The sequence below is a fragment of the Botryllus schlosseri genome, chromosome 13 (assembly GCF_051294905.1).
Source record: "Botryllus schlosseri isolate E-star chromosome 13, Bs_hap1, whole genome shotgun sequence".
In the NCBI taxonomy this organism is placed as follows: Eukaryota; Metazoa; Chordata; class Ascidiacea; order Stolidobranchia; family Styelidae; genus Botryllus; species Botryllus schlosseri.
The window spans coordinates 9,003,213-9,022,058 of record NC_137248.1 but is presented as its reverse complement, the minus strand read 5'-3'; the positions used below and the strand labels follow the sequence as shown (position 1 = coordinate 9,022,058).

At 41.1% G+C, this 18,846-nt stretch overlaps 1 protein-coding gene and 1 long non-coding RNA gene across 4 annotated transcripts; one reads left to right on the top strand and one right to left on the bottom strand.

Moving 5' to 3' along the window:
• The first annotated feature begins 1,064 nt into the window (after positions 1 to 1,064).
• On the top strand, positions 1,065 to 18,454 carry LOC145454118 (neuropeptides B/W receptor type 2-like). Of its 3 annotated transcripts, XM_080332141.1 has the most exons (11): positions 1,093 to 1,735; positions 2,478 to 2,681; positions 5,146 to 5,266; positions 7,194 to 7,369; positions 7,436 to 7,543; positions 8,839 to 9,039; positions 9,516 to 9,596; positions 13,645 to 13,754; positions 15,432 to 15,589; positions 15,709 to 15,754; positions 17,763 to 18,454. In XM_080332141.1, exons 1-11 carry the CDS (start codon positions 1,648 to 1,650, stop codon positions 17,919 to 17,921), a joined length of 1,452 nt encoding a protein of 483 aa, XP_080188267.1. In that variant the 5' UTR covers positions 1,093 to 1,647; the 3' UTR covers positions 17,922 to 18,454. The 3 variants fall into 3 exon arrangements, with proteins under 3 accessions (XP_080188269.1, XP_080188267.1, XP_080188268.1); XM_080332143.1 differs by lacking the exon at positions 9,516 to 9,596 and having other exon boundaries at positions 1,065 to 1,735; XM_080332142.1 differs by lacking the exon at positions 15,709 to 15,754 and having other exon boundaries at positions 1,117 to 1,735.
• On the bottom strand, positions 11,118 to 14,466 carry LOC145454130 (uncharacterized). The gene is made up of 2 exons (XR_013920050.1): positions 14,331 to 14,466; positions 11,118 to 13,910 (listed from the first exon to the last, which is right to left on the bottom strand). It is a non-coding gene; the product is annotated as an uncharacterized LOC145454130 (long non-coding RNA).
• Positions 18,455 to 18,846: the final 392 nt, after the last annotated feature.

Sequence of the window (18,846 nt, the reverse complement as noted above, 5' to 3'; positions counted from 1 at the left end):
GCTAAGAGGTGGTGACATAAGGAAATGGATCATTACCAGGCATGATGTCATACAGTAAAGCTGTGTGATTCCGTATTTCAAGGCTGATGAGGATATAATCCTATTCGCGTTATTTGCGTAAAGCTGCCTGTTACGATCGGGTCTATAGTCGTTCATGGTTGATTTACTTAGGTACTCTCGATGTCGAATAGTAGTCTGGGATATATCTGCCGATAATCGTACATATCAGTTTTTTTCGTGGTAGGTAGAAAATATCATAGTCTGACGCTAAACAGTTAGCTATAGATCTCCATTCCACGACCAGAAATTTTGTGGAAATATATAATGCAATACCCTATAATTCAGGAAGCTATGCGATCAGCGACAGGTAGTGAACTGCTCGTCATAAATGCCGTGGAAGTCGAGTGACTGTGGTTGTCAGACAAGCGTCTGGTTTGTACCGTGTTGTACTGTACACTAGCTAAGCCTATGCATATAACAAGCTGTAGAAACGAGGCTGGAGGTCAGAATGTCAGCAACTCCTGTAGCGGTATTGCGTGAGAGTAACTTTGGGTGGCTTTATAGAAAATAGACATTGTATACTTTCACACATCTAGTCCTCGTAGATTAGTCAATGTTTTCGTGAGTAACTACAGATCGTTATTCCTTCCATCGACATTTTCACACTGCCTCGGGGTACTCGTCAGTTTTTGTGTCTGCTCAAAATTCGGCGCCACAATATGACAGAATTATGATGCTGAATGGCCGCGGTAACTCGAAAAGATATGTAGGTCGATCTAGCATCATGTATTTCCATACTGATATGGGGCACCAGAGATATACTATTACTGATCTACATATTTTGTCGCGCAGAATCGTCTTCCATTCCATAGTGCTATAGATTCGCCAGAAATGAATATGCCAAATTACTAATGCAGGCTACTTTCCCTTGATAACGCAGAAATGTCAATACATTCAAATTCCACCCACTGTGATTCGTCCTTAGACGAAAGATCGGGGATTACTGGTAGTGACTTGCCATTAGACGCAAGCCAAATTTATCATTTGTGAAAAGTATGTACACAACGTAAATTATTATAACTCCGGAGAACTGGGTAACTTGTGCATTAGTAATGATTATGTTATTTGATTTGGGTATCGTACACGTATTCATTATCACATAAATTTCTGCGGATGCGCGGAAGCACTCGTATGCGCTTGCAGATTACTAAACTGCGCGTTATGTATACAATACTTTGATAAGCTTGAGTGCTTATCGTGCCACTCGGGATGATGCTTTATCGCTTCCGCAGATAACTAGCTTGCGGTGGGCAGTGGCGGGACATGCATGTTGTTTTGAAGATTATGCCTCCCAAGGGAATTGCTATTACGCTATACCTTGTTGTAGGAAAATTGTTCGGTGGCTTCCAGGAGACACAATGCTGTTTGTTTCTGAGTTGTAATCAGCAAATAGAGCGATTATATTCATAAACAACTGTGAGATTTCACAGTACAGTCATTGAACGGGTGTTATTGTGCTTACGATTTGAATTGTACAATAAGCTGCTGTAATCGATACACAATCTAAATGCCCCTGATTATAATGAAGCAACCGTCTTTCACGTCTATTACCGCAGTTATCCTAGGTGATTTGTTTCTCTGATAATTATGGAAGAACACAACGAAAATGGTACTCAAAATGATATACGAGAGGCAATGGCGACATTTTCTATTATTGTTTATCCTACTTTGGCAGGTAAGACGTTCTTCACTTCACGTATGTAATATAAGCTGTGTGATTACGACCACTTGGCTGTCGTGATACCCTTATAATAAATGAAATTACACTTGTCTTTTGTTCAAACGGCTCAATTGCCTATGATTCATTAATATATCGCCTGTTTGTAGCAATCACATACCAGTATTCAGGTTTTTGAGTTGTATAATGTAATGGGCAATTATTTTATCTGGAATGTGCCATTTCGGTGTGAGTCCGACACATTACATAATTGCTCAGCCTCAGTGCTTAATTACTTTTGCCCTCCATGAAACCGATATCAATGGCTGCGCGAATGTCTTTGATTTCCACCATAATCAAGTGATGCCGTAATTTTATCACTGCGAAATGCGTCACTATACTTTCATTCTGACATGTTAGTAAGTTATTTGCTAACTGTTCCTTCGAAACCGCCACGGGACAAGTAAGTCAAATTCATTGAGTCGAGGTTTCAGCCCTTCATTTCAATAGAACACAACCAGCGACATCAATGCATATTACTTAGGGACGTCACATTGGTTTGCATCTTGCACGTCAGAACCGAAATTGAGTTTCATCAACAGCCAAAGCTAAAATGCTGATCCCGGTCCTGTCATGCATGATGCAAGTGTTCACCTCACAGTACATGGTTGCCAAAAACGCTACGGCGAGTCCAAAACATTCGTGTCGGTGACAATTCCGTATGTGCTCATCGTCACATAATCAATTTCTTGTGTTTCAGCCATCGGAATTCTCGCCAACGTCTTTGTTATATTAGTAATCGTCGTTACGGAACGCTCACGATCGAACCGGACTGTTGCAAATACTTTCGTTATGCATCTCGCAATAGCTGACGTCCTTTTTCTTATTACGCTGCCGTTCGACATACCGTCGAATTTGGCTCACGGATTCCCCTTTGATGAAGGCGTGTGTAAATTCATAGAAGGTATGTCTGTCTATATTACACACCACGCTCACAGGCGAGAATGCAATAAAAATGCCGGGGTAGCGCGCCATTTTCTGCGGTGCAATGGTGTAGTTGGAGTATTTTCCCAGGCGTTGTGAGTAGCGTGACGTCAAATGAGATGAACGACTTCGAATGTCGGATCATTCGGATCGCATACTGTAAACGAAACCCGTGCATTTAGTCTATTTCCACTACTGTGTGGGGTGCAAATCAAATAAACGGCAGTTTCCGGTATAAAATTTTGCTTTCACATCCAACCCGATGAGGGAAAACGAGTCAAATACACTAATTAGTTTGAAGATTAGGGCTGTTAAAAAAAATCTTCTTCTTCAGATTTCACTGGCTACTTGATAAAAATTGTCAGGTTGGTGAAAACAACGATGCACACCAACTTTGGTTCAATTCCAACCAGTAGAAGCGATTTTCTTGCAGTAGAAAGTTTTGAATTCATCATTAAAAAACAAAACAAAAATTTTCAAAATTTTTCTGTCAACCTCATAAAATTTTTAGGCTGTCAGTAGAAATGATGCACATCAAATTTGGCTCAATCCCAACCGCTAGAAGCGTTATTGAAGTAGAGAAATTTGGATTAGAATAAAATAGTATTTACGGCGGCTCACTCTTTAATTATTTATCATAAAATCATGGAATTGAAAATTTTTCTACTGCAATAACTTCGCTTCTAGTGGTTGGAATTGAGCCAAATTTGATGTGCATCATTTCTACTGACAGCCTAAAAATTTTATGAGGTTGACAGAAAAATTTTGAAAATTTATTTTTTGTTTTTTAATGATAAATTCAAAACTTTCTACTGCAATAACTTCGCTTCTAGTGGTTGGAATTGAGCCAAATTTGATGTGCATGATCTCTACTGGTAGCCTAACGATTGTGTGGGGTTGACAGAAAAACTTTGAAATTTTTTTTTGTTTTTTGTTTTTTAATGATAAATTCTAAGAAAGAAAATCGCTTCTACTGGTTGGAATTTAGCCAAAGTTGGTGTGCAGCGTTGTTTTCACCAACCGAACAATTTTATCAAGTAGCCAGTGAAATCTGAAGAAAAAGATTTTTTGAACAGCCCTAATGAAGATTTATCCAAGGGGTGGAGAGTAGGCCTACTCTGTTTTCGTGGACTACCACAATAAGTGGCAAAAATGTGGACAGATTTGCATCCTAGGCTGTGGTAGGAATCTGGTAGATTCAACCACTTTCGCCCATTCATTTACAGCGCAACATCACGATTTTAATCTGATGCCTTTCAGAATTTCTAATTCATCTCATTCATATTTATTATATAGCCACAATGGACTGAGAATATTTTTTGTTTTCTGCAAGATGATTCTATGCGAAATTACACGTGTAGGGTTTTGCTCGATTTATTGCAGAAAGAATATGTGCAACCATACTCTATAGTGCAACCTATTCGCACAATAACGTATATATAACATAACGCCGATGCGTTGTACGTAACGCAGACTACATTATTCCCAGCGATAGCTTTCGCATTTTAAGCCACCGCAAGTTTTCACCTCGAATTCGCGTAATCGTGTATGTGACAGATTTTCTGTTTTAATTGATGCATTGGGTCGTAATGACACCCTGTATCTCAAATGTATCATGTAATATTGCCTAAAGGCGCGAAAAACATGCTTTTGAAAAGCTGATTCCAATGTTAAATCGAGGATTGGGATTAACACTAAATCGATCGTTATTCATCCTTCAAGATAACTGACATGGTTCAATATTAAAACGCTATGGGTTGATATTGATATTGGACAGCGGAGATAAGTCAACATATGATCCAAAACACTTTACATGGAATGTGGTCTTTACACTTTCTCGTACATTATGGTCATGATCAGCTGTAGGTAAATCTGCTGTGTTAGCATTCTCCACACGCAATAGAGGAGAACTGTTAGAATGTTTTCAAATTCAACCATGGCCATGATTCAACTTTCAAATGTCTTCACAGCGCCCCTAGAAAAGTCTCACGACGCCCAGTTTGGGATCCACAGGTCCGTGCCTTTTCTTATTAAATTCAGTCACACGCATGGGAACTTCCCATATAGGCCTATAATAGAGATGATTAGCCGAAAACGGGGCCAGTGCAATAGCTATAACTGCAATCCCTCGTGAATCGTCGGAAATGCTATTACTGTCAATGGGATGTCATTACATATAAAAACTCCGAATGAGTGACGTGGAAGAAATTTATCGCTATATACTCAGGACACACAAGTAGATTAGACCTATACAAATTTCATGTTGCGATGTTCTCTCTAAAATTTATGTATTAGCTACTATTGAGGCATGCCAATATATCAAGATTCTCATTCAAAAATTGCTAAATAGTATATGTGCTTCTGTACCAGTACAGTGGCAGTCACGGCGCGTAAAACATTTCACAGGTCTGTTCACTATTGCTATTATCAAAATAATCTTTCAGCGATGAAGCACATTGCCTACCACTCCTCAATTCTCTTCCTAACCGGAATGAGCATAGATCGCTACATGGCGATAGTTCACAGCTTACAGTCGATGCAATTCCGAACGCAGAGAAACGCAAGGTATTGTTACTATTGCTATTTGTATTATTATCATTGTAATATTTATCAGAGTTTGGTGAAGTCGTGCTTCGCCTATAATGCACTATGTGCACAAGCAAATTGATTAATTTTATGCGATGGTGGCGGTCATCTCAGACCCACTTGCGGCTCCAACCTACCCTTCTTGTGACTCTGACCTCTGAATATGCCATAAAAATATAGTAGACAGTTGTTGTCTATTTCTATGAATAGTTATAGCCAATTTCTGTTAATGAATGCTAAAATAGGGGATATTAGTTATTTCTAAAGCCGCCCAAAACGGGAAAGTTAATTCTTGCAGACTATAGCGTCAAACGCATGGATGAATACCCGTCAGACAATCGTATATCTAGAGTTGTGCTGGTCATAGACCTTTATAGATCATCTCTGTGAAGAGTAAATTTCGACACAATTTTACTGATATCAAAGTAACGGCTCATAGTTAAGTATGAATTGCCATATTACCAATATAATCCCCTCTAACTTGCGCATTAAGTGCTGGAATGTTTGAAGAGCTATCACATAACGACATATATAGTATGCTGTATAGTATATCCATTTTCAGTAGTATTTCAATGTATAGCACTTGCCAATCTGCGTCGATTAATGCTAAAATAACCGATAAAGAATCTATAGAAGTATATGTGCAGGGTTTTGAATTATCTTGATGGTGAGATCCAGAAATAGTCTAGCTACCTTTATATTTTCGTTAGACGTAGCCTACTGGAGTGTTTTCATACGGCTCCATGTGTACTCTGAAGTTTAAAATGCGGCTCCGACATCCAAAAAGGTTGGGAACCAATATGGTCTGGATTATTTTGTATGTCTCAACCGTTTTGACCTTGCGGAGCGGTAAAAAGTCGAAATACAAGCAATTTCATCTAAATGAATACTAGCCAGTCTTCAGGATTACCGGACCACGACCTAACATCGACCTAGCCCTCCGCCACATGCCACCTCATTTTGTCGCTTGCGTATTATATTCTCTGCATTACTTTTCATTCAGTGTGCATGCCTCTTATTTACTTCGCCTTAAGGCTAAGGTGGGTGTCTGATCTTAAAGGCTACTCCACGTTGTTTCGACACCTTCCTATCTTTCCATTGTATCGCAGTCTTGTGATGTTTTGAAACGATGAAAATATTAATAAACCTGATTGATTGCACCAAAACATCAAGATAAACGCAGCGGGCCGGCGAAACTCAAAAATAAAATATTGAGACCTTCATTTAATGCTGCCTTTTGACAGTAGACGTGTTGGACGTGGCTCTATTGAACTTTCTGCAAGACCAAGTCGTATTAAAACCACTGAGTTTGATTGTTCGGTTTCTTTCGGAAGAAATCCAAGTTTGCTGTTTGCTTGCCTCTATTCTACCAATAAATTTCGCTAATTGTACTGTCGGAATTTAACGAACTTTTGTCAAAAGTGTCCTTATTGCTTTCACATATAGCTGTTGTAGGCTATACTTTTAAACAGTTTCGTACAGTGCAACACTAAGCGCAAAGCAGACTGTGAACTGAGCTCTATGTTACGACACCATGCAGAATTGATACGTTTCAAATTCCGAAATCAATTTTACGTTTCATTTCTCTAATAATATGGATAAGAGTCCAACATCTTGCATTTTGTAATTGAGATATGAAAGCGTAATTTATTTGGCGGACCGGCCGGCAACTTGCCACGGACCGGCGGTTGAGAACCACATTCTATAGTTTATATCCAAATTCAATCCATCTCAAGTTCACCACGCTCCACCTGAAGCCTATAGACATCATATCATCATATGCACCCTTATCGTTATCCTGTATTAAAGCATGACTTTTACCATCAAAATAGCATAGGTAACAATTCGACGCCTCTTTCTAGAAGTAATCCTTGCCAATGGACTGTACTTGAATCATTTTCTGCAGGATCGCCTGCGCTGTGTTATGGATTGCGAGCGTCTTGACATCGATTCCAATTATCTTGTATGCAAGTCTCGACGAATTCAAAATAGGCGACAAGGTGGAGTCAAGGAAATGTTTGCTGAGATTCCCGGGACACGAAGAGACTGGATTTGTCGACTACGACGATCTATTTAGCACTGGTACGATAATTAATGTGGCCGCTTTGGAAAATATACTTTTGGTAATTGACTGGTTTCTATTCCCAGATCTATTGTCGTCTATAGATGGCATATCGGGATATGGCTACGGGGACTATAATGATAGCTCGGGAGATCTCACTGGCGGTGATTTTTATAATGAAGGCTTCCAACCAAGTTAGTGAAGATTTTTAACTTACCATTCCTAGATCCGCTGATTAACCTACGCATGAGACGCAAACAGGTATAATACTTTAGGTGGAAGGTTCTTAATTATTTTTTATTGTCGTGGCACACTTTCGTTTTGGTTATATTTGATGGCCCAGTTCTGCTCTGATGTCATTGTTTGATATGTATTGTGTTTCGACTACATTGGCCATTTTACACAGGGCCGCTTTTCTTCATCTTGATTCCGTATTTACCGACTTGTATCTCGGCCCACTTCTATAGGCTTCTGTAAGACACCGCGTACGCCAGGGGCCGGCAACCTTTTGTATGCAGCGTGCCAAAATATCAAAAATTGTAAAACATTACCAACTGGCGTGCCAACCATTTTTAAGTTTGTCGTATGTAGCATTTCAGCGGGGAATTACACCAACTACCTATCTGTAGCTGGCAGCGACATCGGTTACGTCAGTGATTCTTACAGTGTTGGTCGCAAAGGGTATAAATTTTGGTCGATACCGCACTAGACCTATATACCGCCTAATGTACGTAATATGTGCATCATTTAAATTTAGTCGCGTAATAATCGATCTCCTGTGGTTTCCTTGATCGTTCCCAAGTCTACTGTGTTCGGTACCATAGCCAATGAGTGACAGGCCCATCAAAGATGTTATGGTGAGATGGCCTGATGATAATAATGTGCCAACCCCTGCATCATGCAAATCGGTTTGATGAATTAAGTTGGTCTGGTACTGACTCGTGGTGGGAATATGAAAATGCAATGGGAGAATAAACCAGGAAAGATTTCATCTTTGTTGATTTGCTGTGTTGATTTTGGGCATTTTTACCGCACTATGTTTACACGCTATAATTACGTCAGAATGATAGAAATCTGGCGAGTACGAGAATAATTTGTTTGCTGGAACATGGGATGATAAGTCAAAACTTTTCGTCAACTTCACAATGGTGCGGGCTGGGTTCGTGCTTGATGTGCTGCCACCTCTGCCACTGTCGGCTTCAGACCGACACGACGGTTGTTTGTGGTATTCATGGTGTTTGTCGACACCCTACAATGGTCATTTACACCAGGCCGATTTTCTGCAATTTTGAATCCGCACCGCTTACACGGGCGAGATGGTGAAGAGCAGCCTAATAGATAAACCTCCAACACTTAGGTAGGATTTTTGGAGTCGAACTCTGTCGGACTTTAACCCGCAACCCAATGGTGTTGCGGCCGTGGATTATACCACTGCGCTATCTCGCCACGCCATCACAATATCTGGCACTTATGTTTCCTCCATTCGCAGAGGCATCCGCCGTCGCAATCAACCCGAACCGCTGTGGCAATAAAGCCCACGCAGCAGGCGGCGATTCACCCAGTTTCCGAGCCTGGCAAATTTCCACCTTTATTGTTTTCTTCGGGATTCCCCTTCTCGTTATCATAGTATGCTACTTTCAAATATGGAGAGCGACGGCTGTGAGGAAAGTGCGCTCACAAAAGGCAGAAGGTAGGTCGTCTGAAGCACTCTTCACTAATGTGAGTATAGCTTGTTTCAGTGTTTCATTCGTATATTCTACAGTGGCGTAATGTACTTTGAAGTAAACGCACGCCACGCATCACCGATGTAATCAATTTTGCATCGTGTTTGTATAGCCTACACCACACGTGCACTTCAATACAGCCATTTGTCGTATGAGACACCACACTCATGAATGACATTGCTATACTCCTACGTATCACAGAGCACGCATCAATTTATGCCGTCACGGTGCACTAGCAGAGTGAACCCTTTTGAGTCACCACTGTTCGTGATCTTGCGCTTCTTTTCCGGAACCTATTATTGCTATTTACCTCCGGTGCGATGAGAATGAAAATTTTCGCTAGATAACGCAATCAATTTTTGTTATTTGTTCGATGCATCATGATTTTGACACAGAGGACACGATCGCAGCTATTCATTTGCTTTGTGTTTGGTGGTGTTAGGAAATCAATCGGAACAGGAGTGCCTTCAAACAGATACCGGTATGGGGAACGCGTCATGTTCACCGAAATTGAGCTGGAAGGGTAAGTGCGGGCCTTACCGCTTGGTACAATAATATTTCTGTATTGACAATAGTTTACTACAGTGGTTCTTAACCTTGCCCCCAGCGCCCCCCAGGGGGCGCTGGCGATTTTGAAGGGGGGCGGAAACGCTCAGGGGGCGATATGGGGGGCGCTGGGCTCAGGGGGGCGGTATGGGGGGCGCTGGAGAAAAATGGCTTCGCAGTAGATGATGTGGTGATAGGACATATCCTTAATGAGTATTCAGAGCAAATTAACACCGAAAACTTCGTTACATATAGCCATATATACATATAATTGTCCATGGGCGCCTAAATGACTGACACCGAATGTTCCTGTCTTGGCAATCTGAACCCCAGAAGACGTATGTCAGTGAAGAAATACCTATCTGAAATCGTGTGCGTCTTTTAGTTTAGTACGATTGGGCGACAGGGATATTCCTGTTGGGCGATATCCCCGTTGAGTGATTCTATATTTTTTGATATTGCAGACAGGGGGTCACGAAATAACATCATGCAACGAAGTCATACCAACGGGTTCGCCCGCCCGAATATGTTCAATTATTAGTAACGGGCCCTACAGTTTCCTAGAAACCTCACAATGTTCGCTTTAAGTTTTGATGAGTCTGCGCACACTCAACAACTCCCTGCGCTGACCCCTGGACAACAGTGCGTATCGACTAAAAAAAGGTAATAACTTCGGATTTGTTGTGCGCAACGTAGATTTTCTGTGCGCGGAGACCGTGTCAGCACTGCGCACGTGCGCAGCTTAGAGGGAACATTGCACCTCACTCAGCTCTACGGTAAATGTGTTTACGTGAGCAGAGAGAGGATAAAAATTAATCTCAATTTACATGCAATTCCCGATGATATTGACCAATTCAATCATTAATTAGTGAAATTTTTCGCGCTTCGCGCGACTTGGCGAGAATAGCTGCCTCAGTAAATGGACACCCAATGTAGATACCTAACAGACTTTCAGCAAATAGAGGACAGCTTAATGGGGGTCTGGGAGTGAAGTCCCCCGGAAGCTTGGTTTATCACCCGATGGGGGCCCAGGACCAACGTTTTTTTTTTGCGGGGGGGGGGGGGCTGACGAAGTGCTGTTACGGCCCTGGTAACGAATAATTGTACCTGCGTCCACGCCCGAATATGTTTAATTATGTGCCCTTTATCTTTCTATACTACAGCTCACTCAGTTTATCGCGACTTATATATGTAATTACCACCTATTCATTCATGCATTATAGAAAATTTTTGATACCTAGGGCGACCAGGCCACACAAACTTTGCTGACCATCGAAATCACGATAGGGGGTTCGTGGGGGCGAAGCCCTCATAAGTTCGGTTTATCACGCTATGGGTGCGCAAGGCAATCGTTTTTAGGGGGTTGACGAGGTGCTGTTACGGCCCTCCCTCTTACTCATTGTCTTTATTACATTCCTTACATTATGAAGTTGGGGGGGGGGCGCTGGAGCACGATAATTTTTGAAAGGGGGCGCTGGAGGAAAAAAGGTTAAGAACCACTGGTTTACTAGAACACGTGCAAAACAGAAAAATATGCGCGCATTTTGACTCATATCTAATAGCTTATGACTCCGTAGCAACGAAGCGACACCGACGCGATCGCCATTGCGATGTCGAAAATACGTGATTGGAGGACTTACAAAATTTGGAATTATTAAAATTAAACTTTTGTGACTATAGGCTTAGTTCTTAAGGCTATATATTTCCGCATATATGTATCGCTGTATATCAATTGAGTGACAGCACATTTGTCGGTTGCATATTAAATAAGTGATCGCTCGCATTTGAGTGACAGAATTGTGATTCTCATTTGAAAGTGCCGTTTTACTCCGTAGAGTGACAGAAATGATGTTATTTTGAGCTGGTACATTCTACTTCAATATATCATTTGTAACCTCTAACCCCGAACAATAACCTCAACGCTCAACCTGATGTAACGAACCCATTCACATCCCTAACCTATTCTATATCATAATCCAAACCCTACCGTTTGTCAAACCCTCACCTATCTATCACTAATTCATCAGCGACCTACCTGAACTTGAAATTATTTGTATATCAGATGACCGTTATTTTCATTGGCATTATCAGGCAAATGAACTGCCTCTCAATTGACATCGACTTCAAGTTTTTGTCATTAGAATGAGCGCCATTTTCATTTGTTCCTCAAACGAGTTAAGCGTTTATCATATATATACAATAGCAACATATTTCCCATATATTGTTCCTTCCGACTGAATTATCAAATTAATGTGATGGGCAGCTCTGCAAGACTGCGTATACGCCCTTTCCCCCAGCATGAGTAACACCTCGGAAATATGATAGAAGAAAATTGGCTAACACAGCTCACACTGGATATACTAAATCCCCATTAGAATCCGTCGATGCATATGGCAGACTTGTCAGTACTCATACTTGCGAAATTTCGCTCTTTTTGGTAGAGGTTGTGACATCGTAATGATCCCTCTGTATATGTAGAAATTATATATATTCCAATCTCTGAGCTGAGCGTATTTCAACGCATCCCTTCGTTGCCCAATCGTCATGAATTTTGTCAACTTGAAAATCCTTTGTGGCTCGTAAACCTTGGCCCGATACGACCTGTTTTGTTCAGTGCAATGTACAAGTGTACAACTGTACAGTACATACAATGTACTCCGCACTACATTGCAGGAACGTGCCTGTACACTTGTGTGTACGGGTTTATGTCTTCATTTACTTCATTCGTTTGTGCTGTACACAACAATCATAGCATGGCGCTAAGCAATAAGCATACATTCATTTCAGTATTGCATGAATCTGGCATCCTAACCTTGCTCAGCGTGAATTTGATCGTTATTATTATGATCCAGCCACCGCAATGTCCGTGTTTTCTCTGAATATCTCGAAGATTGCGGTTATTTTACATGATTAATATACTCTTATACGTGGTCTTATGAGATTTAATCTCGTAACCGTTGGCAGAAATGTTTACGTCTATGCTACGCTCCAATCCTGATTTACGAGTTGTTGCAAAAGGACAAAGGTAACCTGCTGAGAGGTCGATGATCACGCCAAGTTCGCCGCGTGCTTGTATGCGATGAATGAAACAGGCGCTTGGTTCGCGAGGGAATTGGCTTTAAAAATAAATCTGACATAGGGCAGATTGTGGTAACGTCATTGTGTTACAAGCTACCTTACAATACGCAATTGCCTCCGTTCAAATCGAAGATTGCGAGTAAATGTCAATATTGATAATGAGATTTACTTTTTTTATGCGTGTAAGGTTAAACGTCACAGGCGACGGCGCCATCGTGATTTTGACTTAAATCTTATATTTGTCAAGCTATAACGTCTCTCGGTAGCTTGTATCTGGAGGTTGGAAACTTGCCTAATCCTAGGATTGTATTGGCTAATCTCATTAACCCGGATACTGATGATCTTGTCGACCAATAATTTATTAGTTATTAGAACTTGTGATGCGTATGAGTCTCAGTTCTGACTCTCTGACGTAATCCAGCCCAGTCCACAGATTCGCGAAGAATTGTTCTGTACAAATATATACGTCACATGTTTATCAGTTGTGAATCAATAGTCTGATCAACATATCTTCAAGTAGAAGAAAACTGGAATGTTGACTGAATGTATATCATGGATATAGCTTTTGGCGCTTTGTTACTCCAACGAAATGTCCATATAGCAATTTCTAAATAACAGTGAGAGAGTGATCTGATCGAGGAGGGTTGGTTCGATTACATTCATTGTTCACAATAATAACAGTTTTGTTCAAAATAAGAACATTCTCATGTTCACAATACGAACAGTCATGCTCACAATAAGAACAGTCTCATGTTCACAATAAGAACGGTCATGTTCACAATAAGAACAGTCGCATGTTCTTATTGTGAACATAATCGAGCCAACCCTATAGATCTGATTAGTCGCCATACAATGTAGTTCGACCTTACAAAGTGTGAATCGTCCTTGTTTCCCTGTCTGTGTATTCTGTGTTGATCGCTTGTTGACATAGATATGATTTGCTGCAGAGATCCAAACGAAGGTGACGAAGATGGTCCTGGTTCTCGTATCAGCATTTGTCATTTGCTGGCTGCCTTTTCAAGTATGGATTATCCTCACCTTGCCGCCTGGAGTCGAGGTACGAGATAGCACTTGGCTGGATGTGGTTAACCCTGGTTTATTTGGTCGACAACCTACGCTCTGTCTTGTGTTCATGGGGGTATAGTCCAATGATGTGTGGATTTAATATTTGAAAATCCCATTCATTTCCGTGCATGAGCTTCAAATCCTAATCCTGGATATATAACCGTGTCTAAGTGGCTAAAAGTCGCCCGTAAATTCTAAATCCAGATGAAATACAAAAATTCAGGCTAACTCCAAATTATATGCCTTAATACTAATCCGGTTTCACAAAACTTGTATATCCTAAGTCAGAGCTACCCAAACTGGGGTCACGGAGAGTGTAGCAATGTAACACAAAATGTATACTACATATTATAATATGAACCTATTGAACAGCCGATTTGGATACTTGACATTCGCGCTGGCCAGTAGTAATAATGTCTTGCTCTATTGAATATTGATATACGCTGTTCTTTTGAATTCTCTACTAGTTGCTGACGATTACCCCTGACGAGTGTCAGCCCAAAATATTCGGGTTCATTTCAATATGAATATACTATTCAATTGAATATTAAAAATAAAAATATATTACCGGTAATCTTGTGTAATCTAGTTCGTCGTAGATACTCTTCAATTTTCAACGCATTATTGTGCCATTGCGGAACAGCTTGAGAGAGTACGGCAACGATCGGCAAATATCCCGGCGACGTGCATGCCAGACTTGAGTACTTCGTAAAATTAAACAAAAAAGTGAATTTTCATAGCGTTTGTAGCGAATAATATCCGATAATTTCTGATAGTTATACAATTCCATTTTACATCGATTAGCGTAGGTATTTCAAGGGCTTCTTGGAGGTACAGAACTTCAATATACAATTGAATAGTATATTCATATTGAAATGAACCCGAATATTTACGGCTGACACTCGTCAGGGGTAATCGTCAGCAACCAGTAGAGAATTGGAAAGAACATTGTATATCAACAATCGTTCACAATTCCATTTGTGTGCCTTGGAGTCGACTTTTATCAAAATACACCAGCCAAAACTTTGTCAACAAAAGGAATTCGTGTACCACATAAAAATAGTACATATTTGAAGAGCTTCTTGGAGGTACAGAACTTCAATGTACAATTAAATAGTATATTCATATTGAAATGAACCCGAATATTTTCGGCTGACACTCGTCAGGGGTAATCGTCAGCAACTAGTAGAGAATATACAATGTTCTTTCCAATTCTCTACTAGTTGCTGACGATTACCCCTGACGAGTGTCAGCCGAAAATATTCGGGTTCATTTCAATATGAATATACTATTTAAAAATAGTACATTGAACGCTCTCTCTTTCATGCTGGTGACGTCATATTTTATGATACGATTGTTGATATACAATGTTCTATCCATTTCTCTATTAGTTGCTGACGATTACCCCTGACGAGTGTCAGCCGAAAATATTCGAGTTCATTTCAATATGAATTGAATATACTATTCAATTGTAGGTATTTCGGTACTACGCAAATTATGCATACAACTCTTCGTGCTACAATTTTCTACCAAGGAGCGAGGAAATTGCTCCGGCGTCCAATTGCCCGCACTATTATGCCGCGTAGTGTTTATTCGCTTTTGAAATGTCACGCCGTTTTCGCACGGCCCGTGACTAGGCGGTCGATAACATCTGAACTTTTCGCTCAAGGTACCGAATCCACATTACTGCGACGTCATACCCTTTCTCATCACATTCCTGGCGTGGACTAACAGCCTCATGAATCCGATCCTGTATTCCATCACCAGTGAAAACTTCAGAAAGCGAGCTGTCACGACCATGTCGTTTTTGAGATACGGATACCGAAGGTAAGGTAGTTGACTTGCTTATACGACCGAATATGACGTGCAATGTGCGTACCCTCGCGGCCGAGGTAAGGTGATGGTGCGTGGCAAGCCTTTACAAATGCTTCCCTTTTTCAATTCAGAACCCAAGTAAAAAAGTATCACTTGTCAATGTCGAGGAGTGTTTGGGTAACTTTGTTTTGTGGAGACTCACGCATATCTGTGTTCATCTAAAACCCGCCTGTCTCGGATTCCGTCCGACTGTATATTGGTATGTTTCAAGCATTCGGTTCGGAATTCGACTAAAGTGCTTGAACATTTGGTAACTTCAAGTTGAATTGTGATTAACTCATTCGAACGTAGTCCGAGACGGCGATCCTGTGCTTAACATCCTTTCGACTTGTGATGTCACAATGTGCATCCGCCCAGCCGCATGTTTTCTTGACATTCCGCTTTCACAAGCAATTCTCACCTTTTAATAATATACCCGTGACAGCGCACGTGAAATCGCGGTTCTCTGGATGTGGATTGCGGTCACAGGCGTAGCCAAAAAGAAAAAAGTCATTGTAGCCACACCTACTGTTTGAATTGTAATAAGTATGACGTTGTAATCATATTCTGAAACCCTTGATAACGACTTTTTTTCGTTGGCATGATCATTGTCTGCGAGTGTGTGATATCTATCCGAACCACGGCTCGCTCTATAATCCTTAAATTGGATTCGAAGCGAAACACTTTGTGCTCGAATCGTGTTTGATTGGTGTTAGTCAAATCTGATATTTAAATCTGTCCGCATCCTCTCATGAAAGTTACTTCTGAGTATGTGGTGGACAATCCAATTCTCTCTTCGCAATCTGGAGTGTACTGTACAATACACTTTCACGCATTTCGGCTCAACTGCGCCTCATACTAAAAGAATCGGGCATACTACTATAGAATCTATTAACCAGATGCTTAACCGGCGCAAGCGCATGCCTCACTGTCGCGTAGACGCCGCTGATGAATGACATGAAATAATAGCAACGTTGAAACATCAACACGACGTGCTGTATTATTTTGGATTGTTCCGAAACGACGTCACAAATCTTACGCGTAAGGCGTAGCACGTCAATGATTCACCGGCGTAACCTTTCGGCAACGTGTATAGGGGCCATTTTTGGCGGACGTTTTTGCATGCTACCACCGCCCGTGGCGTAGGTATGCTTCCTGTTTGCGGTCATTGATGCAATTCAATAACGCAAATTGAAAGTAGGCTATCTCTCTGAAGTCGTAAGTAAACTGGCGTATGTGCTGGTAACTTGGTGACATCAGCGCAAATTCGATTATACCGACCACAGAAGCGTTTGTCGAGAGTTAAAATTCCCGCCAATCATTTTAGCTTCTGACTTTTGATGCGTGATTGAATTACGGTAAAACGAGAACGATCGTTTGTCCTTGTGTCAGGAAAAGGTTATATGCGGAATTATTTGACATCAACCACACCGCGGGGTACGTGTAGACTTGGACAACTAGATAATTCTAATTACAGTGAAATGACCGCAATTTAATCCTAATCTAATTTTTTGAAATTTTCTTATGCTTTTAATTTAAAGCCAACTTGGAAAAGCTGTGCGTACGTGTTGCGATATTTTCGCGTAGGCCACTCATGCCATTTTATACCGGCAGACTTCCAAACCTCATTTTTCTATACCTACTATTTCGAATCACGGCCGCAATATTAAGTTCTGAATTGGGGTCTGGCGTATAGACCGGTCGCTCTCTCATAAATAGATAGCATATGCGCTCAGCTGATGCACTATTAGATGAAGTTGAGCGAAAATGTACATTGTAGTACATGTATTCGTTTACTTGCATGACAGCTTCTTCTCATTGTAGGGATTTAACGACTGCAAATGTTGTATGCTACCGATAGTTGTGCATTGTGCAATGTCCATCCTATCAGTTGTCAACCAGTCATCGTAAGTAGAACTGCCTGAGACTATAGATAACTAACCTACGGAGGTTAGTTATCTATACTGAGACACCCCAGTCACTTGAGCTATCGATTCCGAACAACGCAAAATCAATCGCGATTGTGACGTGACCTTTGAAATCCAGCGATAACTCGAGACGCTACCCATTCCGTTCTGTCTGTCTGCTGCGCTTTTCACAGCTCTCTTTCAACCGTTCACGTTCGCACCAACATTTTGCACTTCAGAACAATGAGAATGTCAGTGACACGGTCCAGTCGCACAGGACATGGATTTCGGACGGAAAAAACCGAAATGCATCTTCAGTCTGTCCACCAGAAGTCGTCGCCGAAAACGGACCGGCCGACGGAAACCCAGTTGTCGCCACCGCCGACACCCATCGATAAAACACCACCTACTCTGTAAACTGTCTTCGTAAAGCCTACTAAATGTGCAGCTACAAAAAGGGAGGGTCGCTGTGGGAGATATTGCGTATAACCTCACGCTTACAACATCGACTGACTCTAACTATCAAGGCTGGTGAACCCCAGTACATACTTGGGATGTAAAACGACATTCGATGGGGATACCGGAATCCCACACAAAAAAAAAACAGTAATAGTTGGTGCTAATTCGTTACTGACAGTATTTTGCGGGTTTCTCGCCCACGAGTTTGTATTTGAATACTTGAATATTCGCGTTTTCATTGCCCCACGATTGCAAAACAACACAAGCCTTTTTTTACTGATCATGCATTATCAAATGACGCTCTTTTTCTAATGGGCTACTCTTGCCACTATCTTACGACAAATATTCTTCACGCATCATATTTCTGTACAACTTTATTATAGCTCTACCTGACTGATCATACTTTTTAGAACTATTACCGAGGGGCGTAATATTCTCGTTCAATAATAATCGAAAAGGAGATTTGCTGAAACATGCGTTTATAAGTGAGACTTATACTGAGGGGCATAATATACGACAATGCAGTGGCAATTCATAGTGTTTCATGAAGTGCAGTATCAGAATAATCTTTATCTGTCCCATGCAGTCAGTGATGGGCCGCCGGTTATTGAGATTTCAGCTGGCAAAGACCCCGGACGAAACCTATCGTCAGCTATCTTATTGACTACGTCGAAATCAATGCTGACATGCCGCTTTTAAAAATATCACCCATGCAGTGATTCTGGTTATAGAAATGTGTGATGGAACTCCTGTTCATATACTATACGCACAGACTGTGTCGGCCATATCGCATAGGCCTACTACCACTTTTCCAGTACAAGTAGACGTCACAATTATGTAACATGGTCGTTCGAAAATAATCAA

Bases quoted from the DNA above. Each gene is read 5' to 3' on its own strand.
- LOC145454118 (XM_080332141.1), top strand. From the start codon at position 1,648: ATGGAAGAACACAACGAAAATGGTACTCAAAATGATATACGAGAGGCA. The intron at 1,736-2,477 runs GTAAGACGTTCT...CTTGTGTTTCAG, and splicing joins TGTTTATCCTACTTTGGCAG to CCATCGGAATTCTCGCCAAC. The intron at 9,040-9,515 runs GTAGGTCGTCTG...TGGTGGTGTTAG, and splicing joins GCGCTCACAAAAGGCAGAAG to GAAATCAATCGGAACAGGAG.